We start from the raw sequence: 19,210 nt of genomic DNA on the forward strand, positions 1-19,210 counted from the left end.
TCCTATTGTAATTAGTTTTCAGTTTTCTATTAATTAGACTTTAGGATTAGCTAGGTAATAGTTCTATTCCTATTTTTTTATTGATGGAATAGTTCTATTCCTATTGTAACTGTTTTGGCTTTAATATTAAGGAACACTGCTTGTATGGTAGACCTTACTTTCTATTGCCCAGCTTTCTCACCCCTATCGGTTCTCTCTCTCTCTCTCTCTCGTGGTTCTCTAAGGTGCTGGGGGATACACCATTGTCAAGGTATATAAGGTCATTTTAGGATGGTGCAAAACCTTATGAGTTTATTGCTTCGATATATATATCATTTTCCCTTGCATTATTATTATTGCTATTATTTTTCCCCAATTTGGAAAGGGAAGCTGGTCAGAGGTTAGTTTGGGGCGAAGACAGGGCTTGGATACAAGTAGACATCCTTGTGCACAAGGCTCCCGCTAGGCCGCTACTGCAGGGTCTGGGAAGGGCAAATTTACGTAACCTTACCCCTGCGGAGAGGCTGTTTCCATGTTTCGAACTCGCAACCTGATGGTTGCAAATGGGCTTGGATACATGTATGTTTTACAAAACCCAGACAACTTACCAACTTAACTAGCTGACATCTTCATCGTTGGTTTTACTTATGGTGTGTCACGTAATAACGAGTTTGAAGAACTAAAATTTTTCAAAGATATACCTAATATTATATCTTATCTTATCTCAACAACTTTTAAAGTATTTAATTGGAAAATTGCCAAATTTGAAAAACGGGAAAGAATTTTTTTATTGTCGTATTTATGTATTCATAGAAAATTTCATGTGTTTGTATTTTTATTTTCTGTTGTGCCTCCCATATGATTAATTTTGTATCCAGAGACTTTAGTCATCAGGAAACAGCCTCTCTGCAAAGCGGGTGTAAGGCTGTGTACATATATGGCCATCCCCAGACCCCTTAGTGGCGGGAGCCTCATGCACTGGGTACGCTTTTTTTTCTTATCCATCAAGATGGTCAAAATGTCAAAGCCTTGCGATCAATGCTCAGAATTCTGTAGGCTTTTTTTGGTATACTTATTTTTCAGCACTTTGATGTCTTCATAAAACATGTTTTTTTTTTGGATGAATAAAAAATTCAATAACCAAAGGAAAGAAGGGGGGGGGGGAATACAAGCACGAGGCAAGAAGAGAGCCTTGCCTAAATAAGACAAGGACGAACAAACAAAGGGGAAGATCCCCAACAAAGCGCACTAAAGAAGGACGCCTGAACTAACAACCAAAATCCAGCCAAACAAATCAAACTATCTAGGATCCAAAGGCTCATGGCAGACAGCATGATTCCGGATATCCGAGCTTAGGGGTGCAATCCTCTCCGAGCAGGCCAAGGAATAAGCAATGTAAGGACGATTCTTATGAAAAGGAGGGGAGCTAGGGTTACGGCAGCGAAAGACTCGAAGGGGCGGGGGGGTAATAGACTGGGGCACAGAGTGGAGGAACCCCGAGTTGGAGTTTAGGCCAAGGTATGGGAGGGCTGGAGCAGAAGGGTTAGGGCAATGGGTCGAATGGGTAAAAGGAGTTGGCCCAATAAGACCAGCTGGCTCATTAAGACCAGCTGTCCCATTATGACCAGTTTGATTTACCAAAGGGAATCGGGTGGTGGGCTGAGCGCCATAGTAGGAATGGCCAGTGAAAGAGAAGGGACCACAAATGCGGTGACCTCAGGAGATTGGGGGGTTAAGAAAGAAGGCTTTGACTTGGCTTTTGAGGAAGGGGGTAATTCCTAGGCTCACAGGATTAGGTCTGGAAGAAAGCGACAAAGGAAGGTTACAGGGAAGAGGGACGTTACGAAGAGGGAAAGGGTTCCTATATAACATGTTGATGAACTCTTCCCTTGAGATTTGATCTGGTTGAAAAACGCAATATTTGGGGCAGATTTCATAGTTTGCAGGTCTCATTTAGTCTCTATTTTAAGGTTCCTAGTCTTGAACACTTTATATAAATTCATATGCACAAACTTTTTATTTGTAAGATAATTCATGTGTTCTCGATCCCATTTACTTTTGTTGCTTGCTATATAGTCCTTTTAGAATCTTATCAGGTTTTTGTATGTCTTCAGGTTCCCCCCCCCCCCCTTTTTTCCCCTTTAAAGCAATTCACTTAAAAGTAATTTGAATATGCCATGTTCAACAGATTGATTCCTCTGACTTATGGGAGCCAACAACATTCATTCTGAAACGTTCCAGCTACATAGTTAAGATCAATAGCATGGAGGTTGTGGTAATCGAGGAGAACTATTCAGCTGACTTATCTGTGCGTTTTCCTCTTTGTAATGTTTCTATATAATCACTCAGAAACATTATTGTATATGTTCGTAGTGAGTTCCTGCTCCAGACTTAGTCAACTTGTTCTGGATATGCTTTAGTTGCATTAACAAATGTGGTTACTATATTTGGAATTTTGAAAAATAAGTTTCTGGGATTTTTCAGAAAACAGAAGATCCTTAAGAAGCTTCTATATATCATAAATATTCTTTGGTACATTTACCCAAAATATATATATATATATATATATATATATATATATATATATATATATATATATATATATATATATATTCTTTGGTACTCTGATTAAGGGGGTGGGGCTGATTGTTACCATAGAAAGTGTGGATCCTACGCATTAAAAGAGAGCTGTTTGAATCAGTAAATCAATACATTAACTATTTCATATAATTTATACGAAACTTAAATGTTTGTTGGGCACTTAGCCTCAAACCAAGAAATGGTGCAGACTGAAAGTAGAAACTAGAAATATATATATATATATATCTATATATATATATATATATTCTTTGGTACTCTGATTAAGGGGGTGGAGCTGATTGTTACCATAGAAAGTGTGGATCCTAAGCATTAAAAGAGAGCTGTTTGAATCAGTAAATGAATACATTAACTATTTCAGATAATTTATACGAAACTTAAATGTTTGTTGGGCACTTAGCCTCAAACCAAGAAATGGTGCAGACTGCAGCCATAAGATTCGTCAAAACCAAAATGATGCTTATGTCATGATATAAAAATCTGAATAAAGCACTTATGTTATGGTGTATTACTTTCCAATTGAAGTCACTTCTTAGTGATTCTCTTGTCCATCTGCCCTTTTTTTTTTCGAAGCTTGGTAACATCTAGCCCATTTTCATTACTTGTGGCCAACATTGGGTACATATGATAGAGTATCACACCCCCTTCTCATTGTTCAAATTTCAGCTCCAAAAGCATGGGAAGTGGTTAAAAACTGGGTTTAAAAGTTTCGTAAAATTGTTAATGGAATCTACTGGTATTTCTGTAATTTCTGTCATTTAAACCCATTATTGAGGCACTTGACCAATGAGATGGCTGTCAGTTCTTCTGTCACGTGGACCACAAGTGGCCACACGGCAAAAAATTGTGATTTGGTGTTGAGCTAAATGAAACCACTTGGTGACACAGTAGGAAAAAGCAAGAGCAGGTGGGGGAGCAAGACATGGGAGTGCCATAGTGTTATTTATACTCCAAGACAATGTGGCCCTAGAGTATATATCTATGCATAAATATTCATGTGCTGCTCTAGTTCTACTATATCTTTTGTTTTATTTCCTTTGGATCAATCATAAACACTTTTTTGATTACGGATCTTCTACCAGAAATGCATATGAATTTAGCTTTGTTTATCTAAAAATAAGAGATGGAGAACAGGGGAAGCAACTCCCCCATTTGAACCAACATGGATTTAAGATTTGTGATGCCTAACTAAAGCCAAACAATGAGTAACTTCAAGTATGTATTTAGTCCTTGGATTTGCTTTTCTCAGTGGGTTTTCTCACGCAGCTGAATTCAAAGATTCTGGATGATTGAGCTCGCAACAGAGTGAATTTAAGGATCCAGAGTGAGAGTGCCATCTCTGGTTGAAAGATTGGGTCATTAAGGTGTAGGCATATATGCCATGCTCTGTACTTGAGGCTTGAGCATTGAGCCTTGAAAGAAACGAAATTCAGACTGAAATTCCTTTTAAGAACGATGCTATATCATGAGACACACAGCTGACTGTTCATTCACTAGTCTGAGTTGAAAGCACAAATTTAGACTATTATTTCCAGACCAACACATTTTTCTGAATTTTCTTTTCTGGAACTTACCAACTGTGCAGATCAAGATTCCATTTGGGCTTTCAAGCCAATTCGTGTTAACATGCTCTGATGGGACTTCGCATCCATTTAGCACAAACAATGATGTTCGGTAATATATTTTTTGTTATGCAAAAAAAAATTCTAGCCATTATTTTGAAACTTTTAATTATTATTTCTCTTTGTTTTATCCTATGTTATTAAGTAAGCAAATTTTCACTTTTCAGTCATAATTAGTTGAGACTCCACCCCCTTTTGCGCTTATTTTATGATGAGAACATGCTATTTGTTTAATAACTAGTTGATATGTCATATACCCTATTTTCCTTCCTCTCCATAACTACTAAGTTATTTAAAGGAGACTATTCTAGTCATCATGACTGCCTTTTGTATCATAAGCTCTATACATGAAATGAGAAAGATTATATTTTGTTGAAAAATCAAAGCATTTGAGGACACGTTAAAGCATAAGTATCTTGTTCTATTGAAATTTAATCACAGATGTATAAAAATACAAATACGGAAGTAATTGCAATCAATTCTGCTGATTTGTAGGGGATTTAATTGCCATCAAGTCTGCTGGTTTGTAGGGGTTATTTTCCAGAAGTAATTACAGTTTGTGTGCCCATGGCCAGCTGTGAGAAGTCTAGTCTTGAAGACAAATTCATTGCGATAAAGACTAAAGAGAAGATCAATTCCAGGTTATAGTGGGCCCCATGACAACTCTTGGAGATTGAATTGAAGAGATATTTGAAGACTGACCTTCCAAGGAGATATCGACCAGCTAGAGTGCTTTAGTTAATTAGGATTAGTTTCCTTAATTTTTATGTTATCAGTTATGCAACCAGAGTCAGTTTAGGAGTTACTTTCCTATTGCTATTATGATTTTAATTGTTTCTAGAAAGTTGTTAGTTTGTAACTGATTGCTATAAATAAAGGAAGAAGACTGAATACAGCCAACAATTTAGAGAAAAGAGAGAATTCTGGTTTGAGGGCGAGCCTTGATGCAACGGTAAAGGTTGTTCCATTGTGACCAAGTGGTCACGGGTTCGAGTCTGGAAACAGCCTCTCTGCGAAACAGGGGTAAGGCTGCATACATTGTGACCCTCTCCAGACCCTGCAGTGGCCGGAGCATTGTGCACTGAGTACACCCTTAGAGAATTCTAGTTTGATAGCCATGAATGCGGTGAGATGCGGTAAGGGAAGAGATTCGTTGAGAGGGTGAGATGCCTTCGAGTGGGTGTGAGGCCCGGGAGAGAGTGAGAAGCTCAATCCAAATTATCCTTGTATTTTTTTTTTTAATCTTCTATTCCAATCGATTTTAGTGAGAGTTCTGCCCTGAAAGTTACTGATCTGCTGAAGACCATTCAAAAGACTGAATCAGCCACTGGATTTGATGTTCCATTGTTACATGAAGGCCTGAGAATATCAGTACATCGATCCTTCTGTAGTGTTGCTTCTTAGTTGAACTGACATCTGCATTACCAAGCACAATGTTAATGTAGGCTATCACACGAATGACTAGGTGAATATTACACAGAAAAGCTTTTGCTTAATAATGAAGATGATAAGATCGATCACACAAACAGTTTTAGTCTCACTCTTATTAGACCAAAGGAGAGAAGGTCTCTCTTTGAGAGAGAAAACTACTCTAGCATACTGTGTCACAAGGTACACTTAAGAGGACTTTAATGTAGAGCAAACTAGGAAATAGTTAACTCCAGCAATAGGAATACCCAGGCAGCAAGTCAACCAATATCAGCAGGCCAAATTAGGGTTTACAACAAGGAATTCAGAAATAAAAAAATTGACCAGCTGATGGGGGGGGTGTAACCTGGATCGAGTGTAGGCCTCAACAGTATGAAGTAATCCTCCAAATTAGGGCTGGTTCTGATGGTCTGATGTAGAGTTATGCTAGATCACAGAATTAGAAGGTAGAAGAATGAAAATAGAAGTTTAGGGTTTCAGACAAAGCAGTCACCAATCGATCACCAACTTGAACTAGATTAAGAAGAGAATGGCTTGTAGATGTAGCTAAGAACAAAGCAATCTGATTACTTGAAGATGGAGATCAAAAGTTGCAGCAATCACAAAGCTTGAAGAAACAGTCTACTCGAGCTTCAGTGGGAGATAATAGAATCTATCAATTCTGTGGTCTGAACCTTCTTCAATAGATATCGAGCAGCCTCCTTGAAGAGCTGAAACAGAATACCAGGTCTGATGAAGGAGTACTTGACATTTGCAGAGAAAATCCAGCAGTGTTGATCAATTCCTTTAGAGCTCGGGCAGGGCAGAATTTGGTATTGTTGAAGAAATCGATAGAAAGGGGATGGGGATTAGAATGGGTATCTCACCCTAGGCTTCTCATCTATCCTATCTCAGGATTTAACAATGCTTTAAGCTTCACCCTAGGCTTCTCATCTATCCTATCTCAGGATTTAACAATGATTTAAGTAAAACTTTGTATTCATTCAATTGTGGGCTCAATTGAGCAATTACAACTATATTTATAACCACAATGGCTAAACATAGAAGCTAAAAATCAGACTGAAAGTAGGACTCAAAGTAGAACTAGGATTCAAAATTAAACTAGGAATCCTAATTAGGACTACAATTCCAGCAAAACAAACTCTAAATAAAAGACTGACAACCAACCCACGATTTATGCTGGTGTTGGGGGAATCCGTACAGCTACTCTACTGCTGGTGTAGGGAAGAATCCCTACACATGCGGCTGGTTTTGGTCAGCCAATGTGCATCAGACACTCCCTCTTTCTCTCCCTCCCCTCCCCCCCTCCCCCCTTTTTTTTCTCTTCCTCTCTCAACTCATGCTGAATGCAAAAGAAATCCTACTCTAACCGTGTTAAACCTCTCACCCTCTCACATTGTGTTCTCAAACCCATGCTTACTGCAAAGAAACATATGGTTGTGTACACTTATGCCTAATCCTGGACTTGTCATGTGGTATTATATGTTTGAAAGAGTGATTTTGAAAATTGTAATATGCTTACATATGTATGCCATTCCTTGTCCTTAGTAGGAGTATTTTAGTCAACTCAAATATCTTCCTAATTTGATGCTAAAGTTTAGGAGAATAGTTGGGGCAGGCGACAAAGCTAGCTAGTAGCAGAGGTGAAGTCCTCCGAGTAAGCAGTTTCTTCTATCGAATCATGACCAGCATCAAAGCACCAACCAGAAGTAGCAGCAATTCTAGAGCTGGGTGTAGTTCCATGCCATATTCCAGCCATGGTACAAGAACTCGCCATCTCGTCAATATCTTTCTATCTCAAAAGCTCGAGATGAGATGAAGGTCGAAATCCCATTTTACCCTAACGATCTCAACTCGACCGAGATTTCAACCCCAACACCATTATATGAGTGCCAGATCTCGATTGAGAGGTGAGATCTCGGTGGGAAATCTTGGTATACGGACACCTATTTATGCAAACCTTGGTATACAGACACTTATTTATGCCAAATCTCGACCGAGAGGTGAGATCTCGGTGGGAAATCTTGGTATATAGACACCTATTTATGCAAACCTTTGTATACAGACACTTATTTATGCTTAACATCATTTAAGTAAATTAATTTGTATTTCATTTTGTTGGATTGGAGAGAATAGGACTTGTGTCAATATGACACTGGTCCTCTTTATTTATAACAAGAATAGGGTTACAATGAATACAAAATATAGAAACTACCCAAAATACCCTTATTCCCAATTTACAACACTCCCCCTCAAGTGGGTGCATAAGTATCATGCATGCCCAACTTGCACACAATAGGACAAAAAACCTTACTAGCCAAACCCTTTGTAAACATATCAGCCAACTGATATGCTGATTTGACAAAGGGAGTACAAATTAGTCCTTGCTCTAATTTTTCCTTAATAAATTGTCGGTTGATCTCCACATGCTTCATTCAGTCATGCTGGACAGGGTTGTGGGCTATGCTAATGGCAGACTTGTTGTCACAGTAAAGCATCATAGGCAGTTGGACCGGAACAGTCAAGTCTTGTAAAAGACTTTTAATCCACAACATGCCATGAGACATGGCTCGAAACTCTGCTTCAGCACTTGATCGTGAAACCACAGCTTGTTTTTTGCTACGCTAAGTAACTAAGTTACCTCCAACCAAAGTGCAATACCCAGAGATGGACTGTCTGTCATCAGGAGAACTAGCCCAATCTGAATCAATATAAACCTCGATCCGAAGATGATCATATGGAGAGAAAAGTATACCCTTTCCTGGTGCTGCCTTCAAGTAGCAGAGTATCCGAATGACTGCTTCCCAGTGTGAGGTGTATGGATCATGCATAAATTGGCTGACCATACTAACAGCAAAAGTAATGTCCGGACGTGCATGAGACAGATAAATCAGCTTGCCCACCGAACATTGATACCGACCTTTGTCTACTGGCTTACTTGTTTGACTAGACAGACGAGCATTTGGTTCTACAGGAGTATTGGCTGGCTTACATCCCATCATACCTGCCTCAGTTAAGATGTCTAAGCTGTATTTCCGTTGAGAGAGAAACACACCCTTTGTAGACCGGGCTACCTCAATGCCAAGAAAATAGAGCAACTGTCCCAAGTCTTTAATCTCAAATTCTAGGCCAAGATACACCTTGAGGCGTGTTATTTCTTCAATATTCTCCCCAGTCACCACTATGTCGTCAACATAGACAATTAAGACTGCTATCTTGGTCCCCATGCGCTTGATAAAGAGAGTGTGATCTGTGTTGCTTTGTGAATAACCAAACAAGATCATAGCACCATGAAAACGGCCAAACCAGGCTCGAGGAGACTGTTGCAGCTCGTATAATGCACACTTGAGCTTATATGCCTTACCATTGGTCTCTGAACTAGCAAACCTAGGAGGAATATCTAGATACACCTCTTCTTCGAACTTCCCATGTAGGAAGGCGTTCTTCACATCAAGTTGCTGTAAGGTCCACCCAAGATTGACTACACATAAAAGGATGACTCGAATGGTGTTCATCTTTTCAACCGGTGCGAATGTCTACTGATAATCCAGACCATATGTCTGTGTAAATCCTCTAGCAACCAGCCTCGCGTTGTAGCGATCGATATATCCATCAGCATTGTGCTTAACAACAAATACCCACTTACAACTCACAGTCCTCTTGTTAGGAGGAAGAGTCACCAAATCCCATGTACTGTTCTTCTTCAAGGCCTGCATTTCTTCCACCATTACTGCCTTCGATCTTGGATCTTTGAGAGCCTCCTGCCAATTCTGAAGAATGGAAACAAAAGATAAGGACAATACAAAGGCACGAAAATGTAGAGACAGACACCCATACGAAATAGCCTTGGAAATAGGATGTTGCGTACAGGTTCTAGTCCCCTTACGGAGGGCAATGGGAAGATCAAGAGATCAAGTAAAGGGGAATCTAATGATATGAACTCAGGGAAAGGATGGTCATTACCTGATGGAGCTGAATCTAAGATTGGATTTGATGTAGGAGTCGGTTGGCTAGGTAGAGTTGATGCAGCTGTGGTAGGCTCTATTTGCTTTTCACGAGGTCGCCGATGATAAACAATGTCATAAGGGATAACAACAGGAGCAACAGGCTTAGATGTATCTTAAACTATATCAGTAGTAGCTGAATCATCCAAGGGCTCCCTTGAATAGGAGCAATGGGAAGAGGGGCTGGACCCGAGCCATGAGGCACATCATCAGTGAAAACCAAGGTCCCCCCTTGATGAGATGCCGAACAGAAGTAGGGTATAGCCTCATTAAAAACTACATCCATGGTGACATACATCCGCCGTGTGTGGGGGAGTGATAGCAACCGTAACCTTTCTAGATTGGTGAATAGCCCACAAAGATGCACTTCAATCCACGAGGTTCTACCTTCCCAGGGTGTTGATGGTTGCGGGGAAAGCAGAGACAGCCAAACACTTTAGGTGGAACCGTGAAGCTAGAAGAGCCCTGGAGAGCCTGGACAGGCGATACAAAGTTTAGAATGCGACTGGGCATCCGATTGATTAGATAGGCTGCAGTAAGGACTGCCTCACCCCAGTAAGAAGTAGGCACATGCACCTCAAAAAACAAGGAGCGAGCAACTTCAAGGAGAGGGCGATTCTTCCATTCTGCCACATCGTTCTGAGCGGGTGTGTCAACACAGCTGGTTTGGTGTAACATACCATGTGTGTCAAGCTATTGACGAAATGCGCCATCTAAATATTCCAACCCATTATCACTGTGAAGAACTTGGATAGTGGCCTGGAATTGTGTGCTAACCATGCTGTGAAAGGACTGAAAACTGTGGAACACTTCACTCTTGTGATGCATCAAGTACAGCCAGGTAACTCGAGTATGACAATCAATAAAGGATACAAACCATGGAAAACCAGATAAAGAATTACATCGTGCTAGACCCCATACATCAGTGTGGATTATCATAAGTGGTAAAGTACTTCGTTTATTTGAATTAGAATATGAAACACGAGTTTGCTTGGCTAAAATGCATGCCTCAATGTGAAACCCATCTCTAATTTGAACTTTTTCGAACTTGTGTGATTACAGGTGCTGGGTCTGTGTCTATGCTTGCTTCTATGCTGTGGGCTGCATCGGTGGTGGATTCAAAACAATCCTTTGGCACACCTATGGAGGATTCCGAGGAGCCAGGACAGCTAACTATCCTTGAGTCTGAAAATCCTGCTGGGTTCCAGCATATCAGTTTCTTATGCCAGACATGCTGGGTCGAGCATATACGGAACCTCAGCATATCCTAGGGTGGTATATAGGTAAGAATCCCATTCTATGTATATATATATACTATTCTTGTTTAATTACGGTACTAGGGGCAGAATAGTAATTTTTACCTAGTGGGACCCATACCCCTTTGGAGTTCTAAACTGCTTAGGTACCAACATACCCGGGCCCACTTCCATTACCTTCAAAATCCTAAGTTACAACTTAAAAATTTGAATTAAGTAATTAAATTATTTTAAAAACAGATTAGGAAATTACATTTTAAAATACTGATTTTAATTAATAAGTAACAAACAGCCTTTAGTAGACTTTCTATATAACAAATCCTAAGCTTAGGATTTCATTTTTACACCAAATAGAAATCGATTCTAGCCTTGGAAGCTTAGAAGAAAACTAAGGAAAATAAAAGAAAAGTTGGGATTACTCTCTTCCAACCTTAAGATTCAATTGAAAATTGGGAATTGGGACTGCCATCATCAAGAACACTCTCAATTCAGGTAAAGCTTCTAAACTTTGAACCTGGTTTTCCCAAATTACTCTCTCTTTTCTATAATGGATGAACCCTAGATTGGGTTGTTCAAAACCCTAAATTAATGACCTAATTAACCAATCTATTGTTCTAGCAACATCCTTTAACCCTAAATTCCCAATTTTTCAACCTTTTCTCTGTTTGTCATGCTGATTTCTTCTTAGAATTAAGACCTAATTCAGCCTAGACCTAAGAGTTTAGATGGCTTTTGATAAAATCCTAAATTAGGACTTAGATATAGCTTGGTAGGTTACTAAAACCAGGCTATAATACCAATCCCTTATCTCCTTTCATTTCAACCATTTTCTCAAAATTTGCAGAAATTATAATTATTTAAAATTTTATTTGAAACCCTAATTAGATCCTACATGCAAATGGGTCAAAATCTTCCAATAGTTGTAATCTATCAAAGTCCTAAACTAATTTTGGGAAGGTAGCCCCATAATTGAATGATCCATGGATTTTGGATCCCAAAACAGTCACTGGTAAGCCAACCGGATTCAGCTAGTTCTGAATCCGGTTTTACCTATTGGCTTGGTTTGGGTTCTTGGGTACTTTAGGCTTTTGTCCAGGGCTATATTAGACCTAATAATTGTGATATATTGGTTATTTAGGCACTAATAACATCAAGTGGTGGGGTAATTGGTGTGTATTGGAGCTTCCTTTGTCTAGGGATATTCTCCAGTACAGGTAAGGGAATTCTGACTTTCTTTGGAATGTTTATTCTTTAATTGTTATTTATGCTGGCTACTACTTCTAGTAGTATATTCATGTAATTTTATAGATTTTGCTTTGCATTAGAAGTATGCATGTTATAGGTGTCATCTCATTTTTGCATTTGCATACTTTTACTATGATCTATTGTGATGTGTTGAGAAATGATGTTGGACTTCTAAACTATCTATCGCTGCCTCATATGACATCATGTTTAGAAATGCATATGGTTAGGCTATCATTAACCCAAATGCTACGGCCCTTGCCAATAGGGGTAAGGTGTTGGATAACCCATGGCAAGTCTGAAGGGTTAATACCGGAATGTTATTCACTCTCCCAGGTCTAATGAGTACATACCGGAATGGGAACAACAATAGGGTTATCACTGGGGGTTCGTTGGGGTCTGATGTGTATATTCCGGAACTGGCGGGTCCCCACCGTAGTAGAGTGGTATTCTTGGGAAGACCGATGAGTTCATTCCGTGGCTGGGAATATCATACCTACTACAGTAGTATTTATACCTCATGAGACCTAGACATTGATGTTAGTAGGATTCTTAGATATAGGTCATGCATCATGGACTATATGCTTATGTTTGCATGTTTCCCTTGCTGGGCTCAGTGGAGCTCTCCCCTGTGGTACCTCTTCTTTTTCAGATAGTGCTGCTGGTTTTGAGAAACCATATGATGTTGATATTACTGCTTCTGACTTCCACACCGAGGAAGACCGTGCGGTGCAGAAGTTTGAAGTTCATGAAGCTTTCTGCGGATGCGATGCATGCGCGTTTACTTGATCTGGCCTGATGGAGCAGGCTAATCTTTTTGTGTTTATTAACTTTTTGTGAAATATAATATTTAGTTACTGTTCTACTTTTGTACTTGTGGTGCCTTTTGAGAACTATACATTGTATCACAGGTTTCACTTAATATAAATACTCAGTTATCATCTGATCCCTTTATTATTATTGTTATTATTACTGTTTATTTTTTTCGGTATTTATGAATTGTGATATGGAGTATTGCACTAATTGATCCTGGGGGATCGATTGAATGCCAGTTGGCATTCGGTCACACCTTGCCCTTACTAACCGGGCCGGGGTGTGACAATTAAGTGGTATCAAAGCATCGTATGAAGCTTTCCTCGATGCAGATCATTACTACCTATAGCTTGCACTGTGGATATGAGATCTGCTTGCCCTATCTTATCATGCGCACCATGGCTTATCTACATGATCACCCAAGGGCAGGGAATTTGCTTTATTCTCGACTGCTCACCAGGGTGTTCAGGAGATTCAGCGTGCCATTACTAGATGAGGAACATTCAACCAAGAAAGTGTTGAATGTTAACAGGGTGACCTTGGTGAAGATGCATATTAGGATGCCACCCTTCTGCTCTGCAGTTGCAGGCTGACCCAACTCTGTGCAATCTGGATGGACACCCCGGCCCAGTTAGTAAGGGCATGGTGTGACCGAATGCCAACTGGCATTCAATCGATCCACCAGGATCAATTAGTGCAGTACTCCATATCACAGTTCATAAACACAGTAAATCATTGCAGCGGAAGAGAATAAACAGTAATAATAACAATAATAATAAAGGGATCAGATGGTAACTGAGTATTTATATTAAGTGAAACTTGTGATACAATGTATAGTTCTCAAAAGACACCACAAGTACAAATGTAGAACAGTAACTACATATTTCACAAGAAGTTTATAAACGCAAAAAGATTAGCCTGCTCCATCAGGCCAGTTCAAGTAAACGCGCATGCATTGCATCCGCAGAAAGCTTCATGAACTTCAAACTTCTCTACCGCACGGTCTTCCTCAATGTGGAAGTCAGAAGCAGTAATATCAACATCATCTGGTTTCTTAAAACCAGCAGCACTATCTGAAAAAGAAGAGGTACCACAGGGGTGAGCTCCACTGAGCCTAGCAAGGGAAACATGCAAACACAAACATATAATTCATGATGAATGACCTATATCTAAGAATGCTACTAACATCAATGTCTCGGTCTCATGAGGTATAAATGCTACTGTAGTAGGTATGATATTTGCAGTCACGGAATGAACTCATCGGTCTTCCCAAGAATACTACTCTACTACGATGGGGATCCGCCAGTTTCGAAATATATACATTAGACCCCTACGAAACCCCAGTGATAACCATACTGTTGTTCCCATTCCGGTATGTACTCATCAGACCTGGGATAGTGAATGACATTCCAGTATTAACCCTTCAAACCTGCCATGGGTTATCCAACACCTTACCCCTGTTGGCAAGGGTCGTAGCATTTGGGTTAATGATAGCCTAACCATATGCATTTCTAAACATGATGTCTTATGAAGCAGCGATAGATAGTAATTTAGAAGTCCAACATCATTTCTTAATAGATCATAATAAAAGTATGCAAATGCAAAAATGAGATGACACCTATAACATGCATACTTCTAATGCAAAGCAAAAGCTATAAAACTACATGAATATACTACTAGGATGATGGATGTAAGTGGCAGCCAGCATAAATAACAATTAAAGAATAAACATTCCAAAGAAAGTCAGAATTCCCTTACTTGTACTGGAGAATATCCCTAGACAAATGAAGCTCCAATACACATCAATTACCCCACCACTTGATGTTATTAGTGCCTAAATAACCAATATATGACAATTATTAGGTCTAATATAGCCCTGGACAAAAGCCTAAAGTACCCAAGAACCTAAACCAAGCTAATAGGTAGAACCGGATTCAGAACTGGTTGAATCCGGTTGGCTTTATTACCCAAGTGTGTGAATCCGGTTCACTTACCAGTGACTGTTTTGGGATCCAAAATCCATGGATCATTCAATTATGGGTCTATCTTCCCAAAATTAGTTTAGGACTTTGATAGATTACAACAATTGGAAGATTTTGACCCATTTGCATGTAGGATCTAATTAGGGTTTCGAATAAAATTTTAAATAATTATAATTTCTGCAAATTTTGAGAAAATTGCTGAAATGAAAGAAGGAGATAAGGGATTTGTATTACAGCCTGGTTTTAGTAACCTACCAAGCTATATCTAAGTCCTAATTTAGGATTTTATCAAAAGCCATCTAAACTCTTAGGTCTAGGCTGAATTAGGTCTTAATTCTAAGAAGAAATCAGCATGACAAATAGAGAAAAGGTTGAGAAATTAGGGATTTAGGGTTGAAGGATGTTCCTAGAACAATAGATTGGTTAATTAGGTCTTTAATTTAGGGTTTTGAACAACCCAATCTAGGGTTCATCCATTATAGAAAAGAGAGAGTAATTTGGGAAAAACAGGTTCAAAGTTTAGAAGCTTTACCTGAATTGAGAGTGTTCTTAATGATGGCAGCCTCAATTCCCAATTTCCAATTTCCAATTGAATCTCAAGGTTGGAAGAGAGTAATCCCAGCTTTTCTTCTCTTTTCCGTAGTTTTCTTCTAAGCTTCCAAGGCTGGAATCGATTTCAATTTGGTGTAAAAATGAAATCCTAAGCTAAAGATTTCTTATGTAGAAAGTCTACTAAAGGTTGTTTGTTACTTATTAATTAAAATCAGTTTTTTAAAATGTAATTTCCTAATATGTTTTTAAAGTAATTTAATTACTTAATTCAAATTTTTAAGTTGTAACTTAGGATTTTAAAGGTAATGGAAGTGGGCCCAGGTATGTTGGCACCTAAGCAGTCTAGATCTACAAAGGGGTGTGGGTCCCACTAGGTAAAAATTACTATTCTACCCCTATTACAGTAATTAAACAAGAATAGTATATATATATATATATACATAGAATGGAACTCTTACCTACATACTAGCCTAGGATATGGTGAGGTTCCGCATATGCTCGACCTAGTATGTCTGGCATAAGAAACTGATATGCTGGAACCTGGCAGGATTTTCAGACTCAAGGATAGCTAGCTGTCCTGGCTCCTCGGCATCCTCCATAGGTGTGTTAAAGGATTGCTCTGAACCCACCACCGATGCATCCCATAACATAGAGGCAAGCATAGACACAGACCCAGAACCTGTAATCACACAAGTTTGAAAAAGTTCGAATTAGATGTGGGTTTACACCCCGGCCCGGTTAGTAAGGGCAAGGTGTGACCCTCACAAAACAAATCCTTGGAATTACAACCAGAAAATAAAGAGGGAGTAGACCTAACTAAGGTCCCCATAGGCGGGTGATCCAATCGTTTATGCCAAAGTAAAAGGGAAGACGAATCCAAAGAAGCTGGAGTTGCTGATTTTGTCGAGTGAGCTGGATTGGTTGGGGAAGCTTCCTCATCAAGCATATAGAGACCACCACGAGCCCTACCAGAGCCAATTGTTTCTTCTGTCACCATATCCTGAAACAAACAATAAGAGGGAAAAAATATCACTTTGCAATTCAGGTCAGAAGTAAGGCGATGAATGGAAAGTAGGTTTGTAGAGAACTCAGGAATATGCTAGACATAATGTAAGGTTAAAGTAGGAGTACAAACAATGGAACCTTGTCCGGAGACAGAAGAGAATGTTCCATTGGCAATGCAAACCTTGTCTTTACCAGAACAAGGAGAGTAACGAGAAAAAAAACTGGAATCACCGGTCATGTGATCGAAGCCCCTGAGTCAATAATCCAAGGACAAGGGGCAGCAGATACACAACCAGCGAAAGCTATACCTGAGATGGCAGAAAAACCTGATTGTACCGAAGTAGAAGAGGAGGCAACAGCGGGATTGGTTGTGGCAGGAGATTCTAACTTGGTGACCAACTGGCAGAGCAACATGGTGACTTCATCAGGCATAGGAGAGGAAGCAGCAGCAGGCAGGGGTAGGCACGAAAGGTGCAGCATTATCAGCAGCCTCTGAATGATTTGCAGAAGACTTGCGGTTCTGGTTCTTACCACGGCCCTTGATAGAGCCCTCAGCTGGACGGCCATGAAGCTTTCAACAGTTTTCCTTATTATGCCAGGGTTTTCCATAATAATCACACTTAAAAGGCTGTCTGTTAGAAGTAGCACGATCAGTGGTTTTAGTAGTACCACCCTGAGATGGTATAGTAATGCTGGAAGCTAAGGCTGATCGCTCTGGAGCAGGAGGCGCAGAATGAGGAAGCATGGCGGGTCTGCGGGTGTCTTCAAGCTGAATCAGGGAACATGATTGTTCAGAGTGGGAAACTGATCATGACTGAGAATCTGAGAACTCTACTGATCATATTCCACACAGACCAGCCATAATATCGTAAACACAGAATTTGTCCTTCCGTTTCTTGAAAGCAGTAACATCCTCAGCCGTATAGCATTGAAAATCATTATAATAATCCAAATCTTGCCACAGAGAACGCAGCTCAGAGAAATACTGAGATAATGTGAGGGTACCCTGCTTAGTCTCACACAGTTTCTTCCTTAACTCATAGACCTGTGCATCGTTCCCTGCTTGTGACTATGTTTCCTCAGCAGCCTTCCAGATCTTGGCTGCAGTATCCAATAGCATATATCCTTAGGCAATCTGAGGTTGCATGCTGCTGAAGAGAAAAGACATAACATGAGAATTGGCTGAACTCCATTGTTCTTGTTCAGCGTCAGTCGTGGGCTTTTGGCTTAACACCAGTAAGATAGCCATAGTACCCACGAGAGTCAATAGAGACAAAGACGGATCTAAACCACATCAAGTAATTCTCCCCCCCCCCCATCAAGTTTAACAGCACAGGGAGGGAAGGTTGGGTATGAGTGGCTGCCATCATCTGCAGAAGAACCACTAGATGCCTCCGAACCAATCATTTCCGATTGGATAAAGGAGTTCTGGAAAAAATCTAAGGAATCTATGGTGGAAAGATAAACGATACAGCCAGAGAAAAAAATTTGATGCCAGAGAGAGATCTGAGAAATCGAGAAGCACCAGGAAATATTGTAATCCAAGGAAAAAAATCGATACCAGGAATGCCAGGACAAAACGATAAGCAGAAGGGGATTTCAGACCAAATAAAAATCGAAATTAGGCTGGAACCTAAGAATCGATAGGGAGACAAAAATTTCGATCTTCAAAAAGAAACCTGAAGGATCGAAGGAATGAAGATGTCTGAAACCCAAAAAAAATCCAAAAAAAATATGGATTAAGCCCTTCAAATCATCAGTTTAATGAAGGGAACCAAAAAACAAGGGCAACAAAGGCCCTCGGTGGCTTAGAAGATCGCCACCGAGGAAGCGGAAGTGGTGGGTGGTGGTGGTGCTTGAAGTGAACGGAGAAAACGGTGATCCCTAGGTGGAAGTGGAGTGGTGGAGCTAGGTGGGAAAAATCGAGAAAGGGAGAGAAAAAACGATGGGAATTTTTTTTTCCAGTACCCTAGATCGATTCTTGCTCTGAAACCATGTTGGATTAGAGAGAATAGGACTTGTGTCAATATGACACTAGTCCTCTTTATTTATAATATCAGGAATAGGGGTACAATCAATACAAAATATAGAAACTACCCAAAATACCTTTATTCCCAATTTACAACACATTTACTTAAGATATTATTCATAAATAAGCAAATACCCCCTATTTGAATCCAATAAAAATAGTTAAAAAATCAATTTCCAAAAGGATAAAAAGTCAACCCCCCAATTCAAGAACAAAAACTGGATTTGCGGCGGTAGGTGCAATTTTCAACTTTCTAATGCTAGGGTTTTTCTCAAAACTAAAAATTCCATAAATCTTAATATGGTAAAACATTGCTAAAAACTTTAAGTGTGGTAAAATATTCATTTGTTTTGATGTCCAAAAAAATATTTTCATTCAAAGCGATTTTGACTGCATTTGCGTAGACCAAATTAAGTTTGACCGGTACATAACTTCTTCAATATAAATCAGATTTAAGCAATCTTGGACTTGTTGGAAAGCTTTGTTTATTGCGATATTTGAAGAAGACACCGGGCCAGGGCCTTTTATACACGTGGTGGATCTACTGGTGTTTGTGGTGACCATAGAGGGGGAGCTCGAGCACATTCTGTGATTCTTGCTTGCTCTCTGCGGAGGAGATTGTAGCATTTCACAAGGTTATGTCATACCTAGGCAGCTCACCTTCTACACCTTCAGTGGCAGATTCCTCATCTTCTTTAGC

At 39.7% G+C, this 19,210-nt stretch overlaps 1 protein-coding gene across 6 annotated transcripts in view; it reads left to right on the plus strand.

The window, feature by feature from the left end:
* The window catches only part of LOC122647562, a 122,322-nt gene that overhangs the window by 89,317 nt on the left and 13,795 nt on the right, over positions 1 to 19,210 (plus strand). For all 6 annotated transcript variants that reach the window (XM_043840940.1, XM_043840939.1, XM_043840934.1 and 3 more), the window contains 2 exons: positions 2,168 to 2,287; positions 4,163 to 4,251. In XM_043840940.1, the coding sequence (XP_043696875.1) occupies positions 2,168 to 2,287; positions 4,163 to 4,251 (209 nt within the window). The remainder of the gene's footprint in view (positions 1 to 2,167; positions 2,288 to 4,162; positions 4,252 to 19,210) is intronic.

The sequence above is a fragment of the Telopea speciosissima genome, unplaced genomic scaffold (assembly GCF_018873765.1).
Source record: "Telopea speciosissima isolate NSW1024214 ecotype Mountain lineage unplaced genomic scaffold, Tspe_v1 Tspe_v1.0074, whole genome shotgun sequence".
Taxonomy (NCBI): domain Eukaryota; kingdom Viridiplantae; phylum Streptophyta; class Magnoliopsida; order Proteales; family Proteaceae; genus Telopea; species Telopea speciosissima.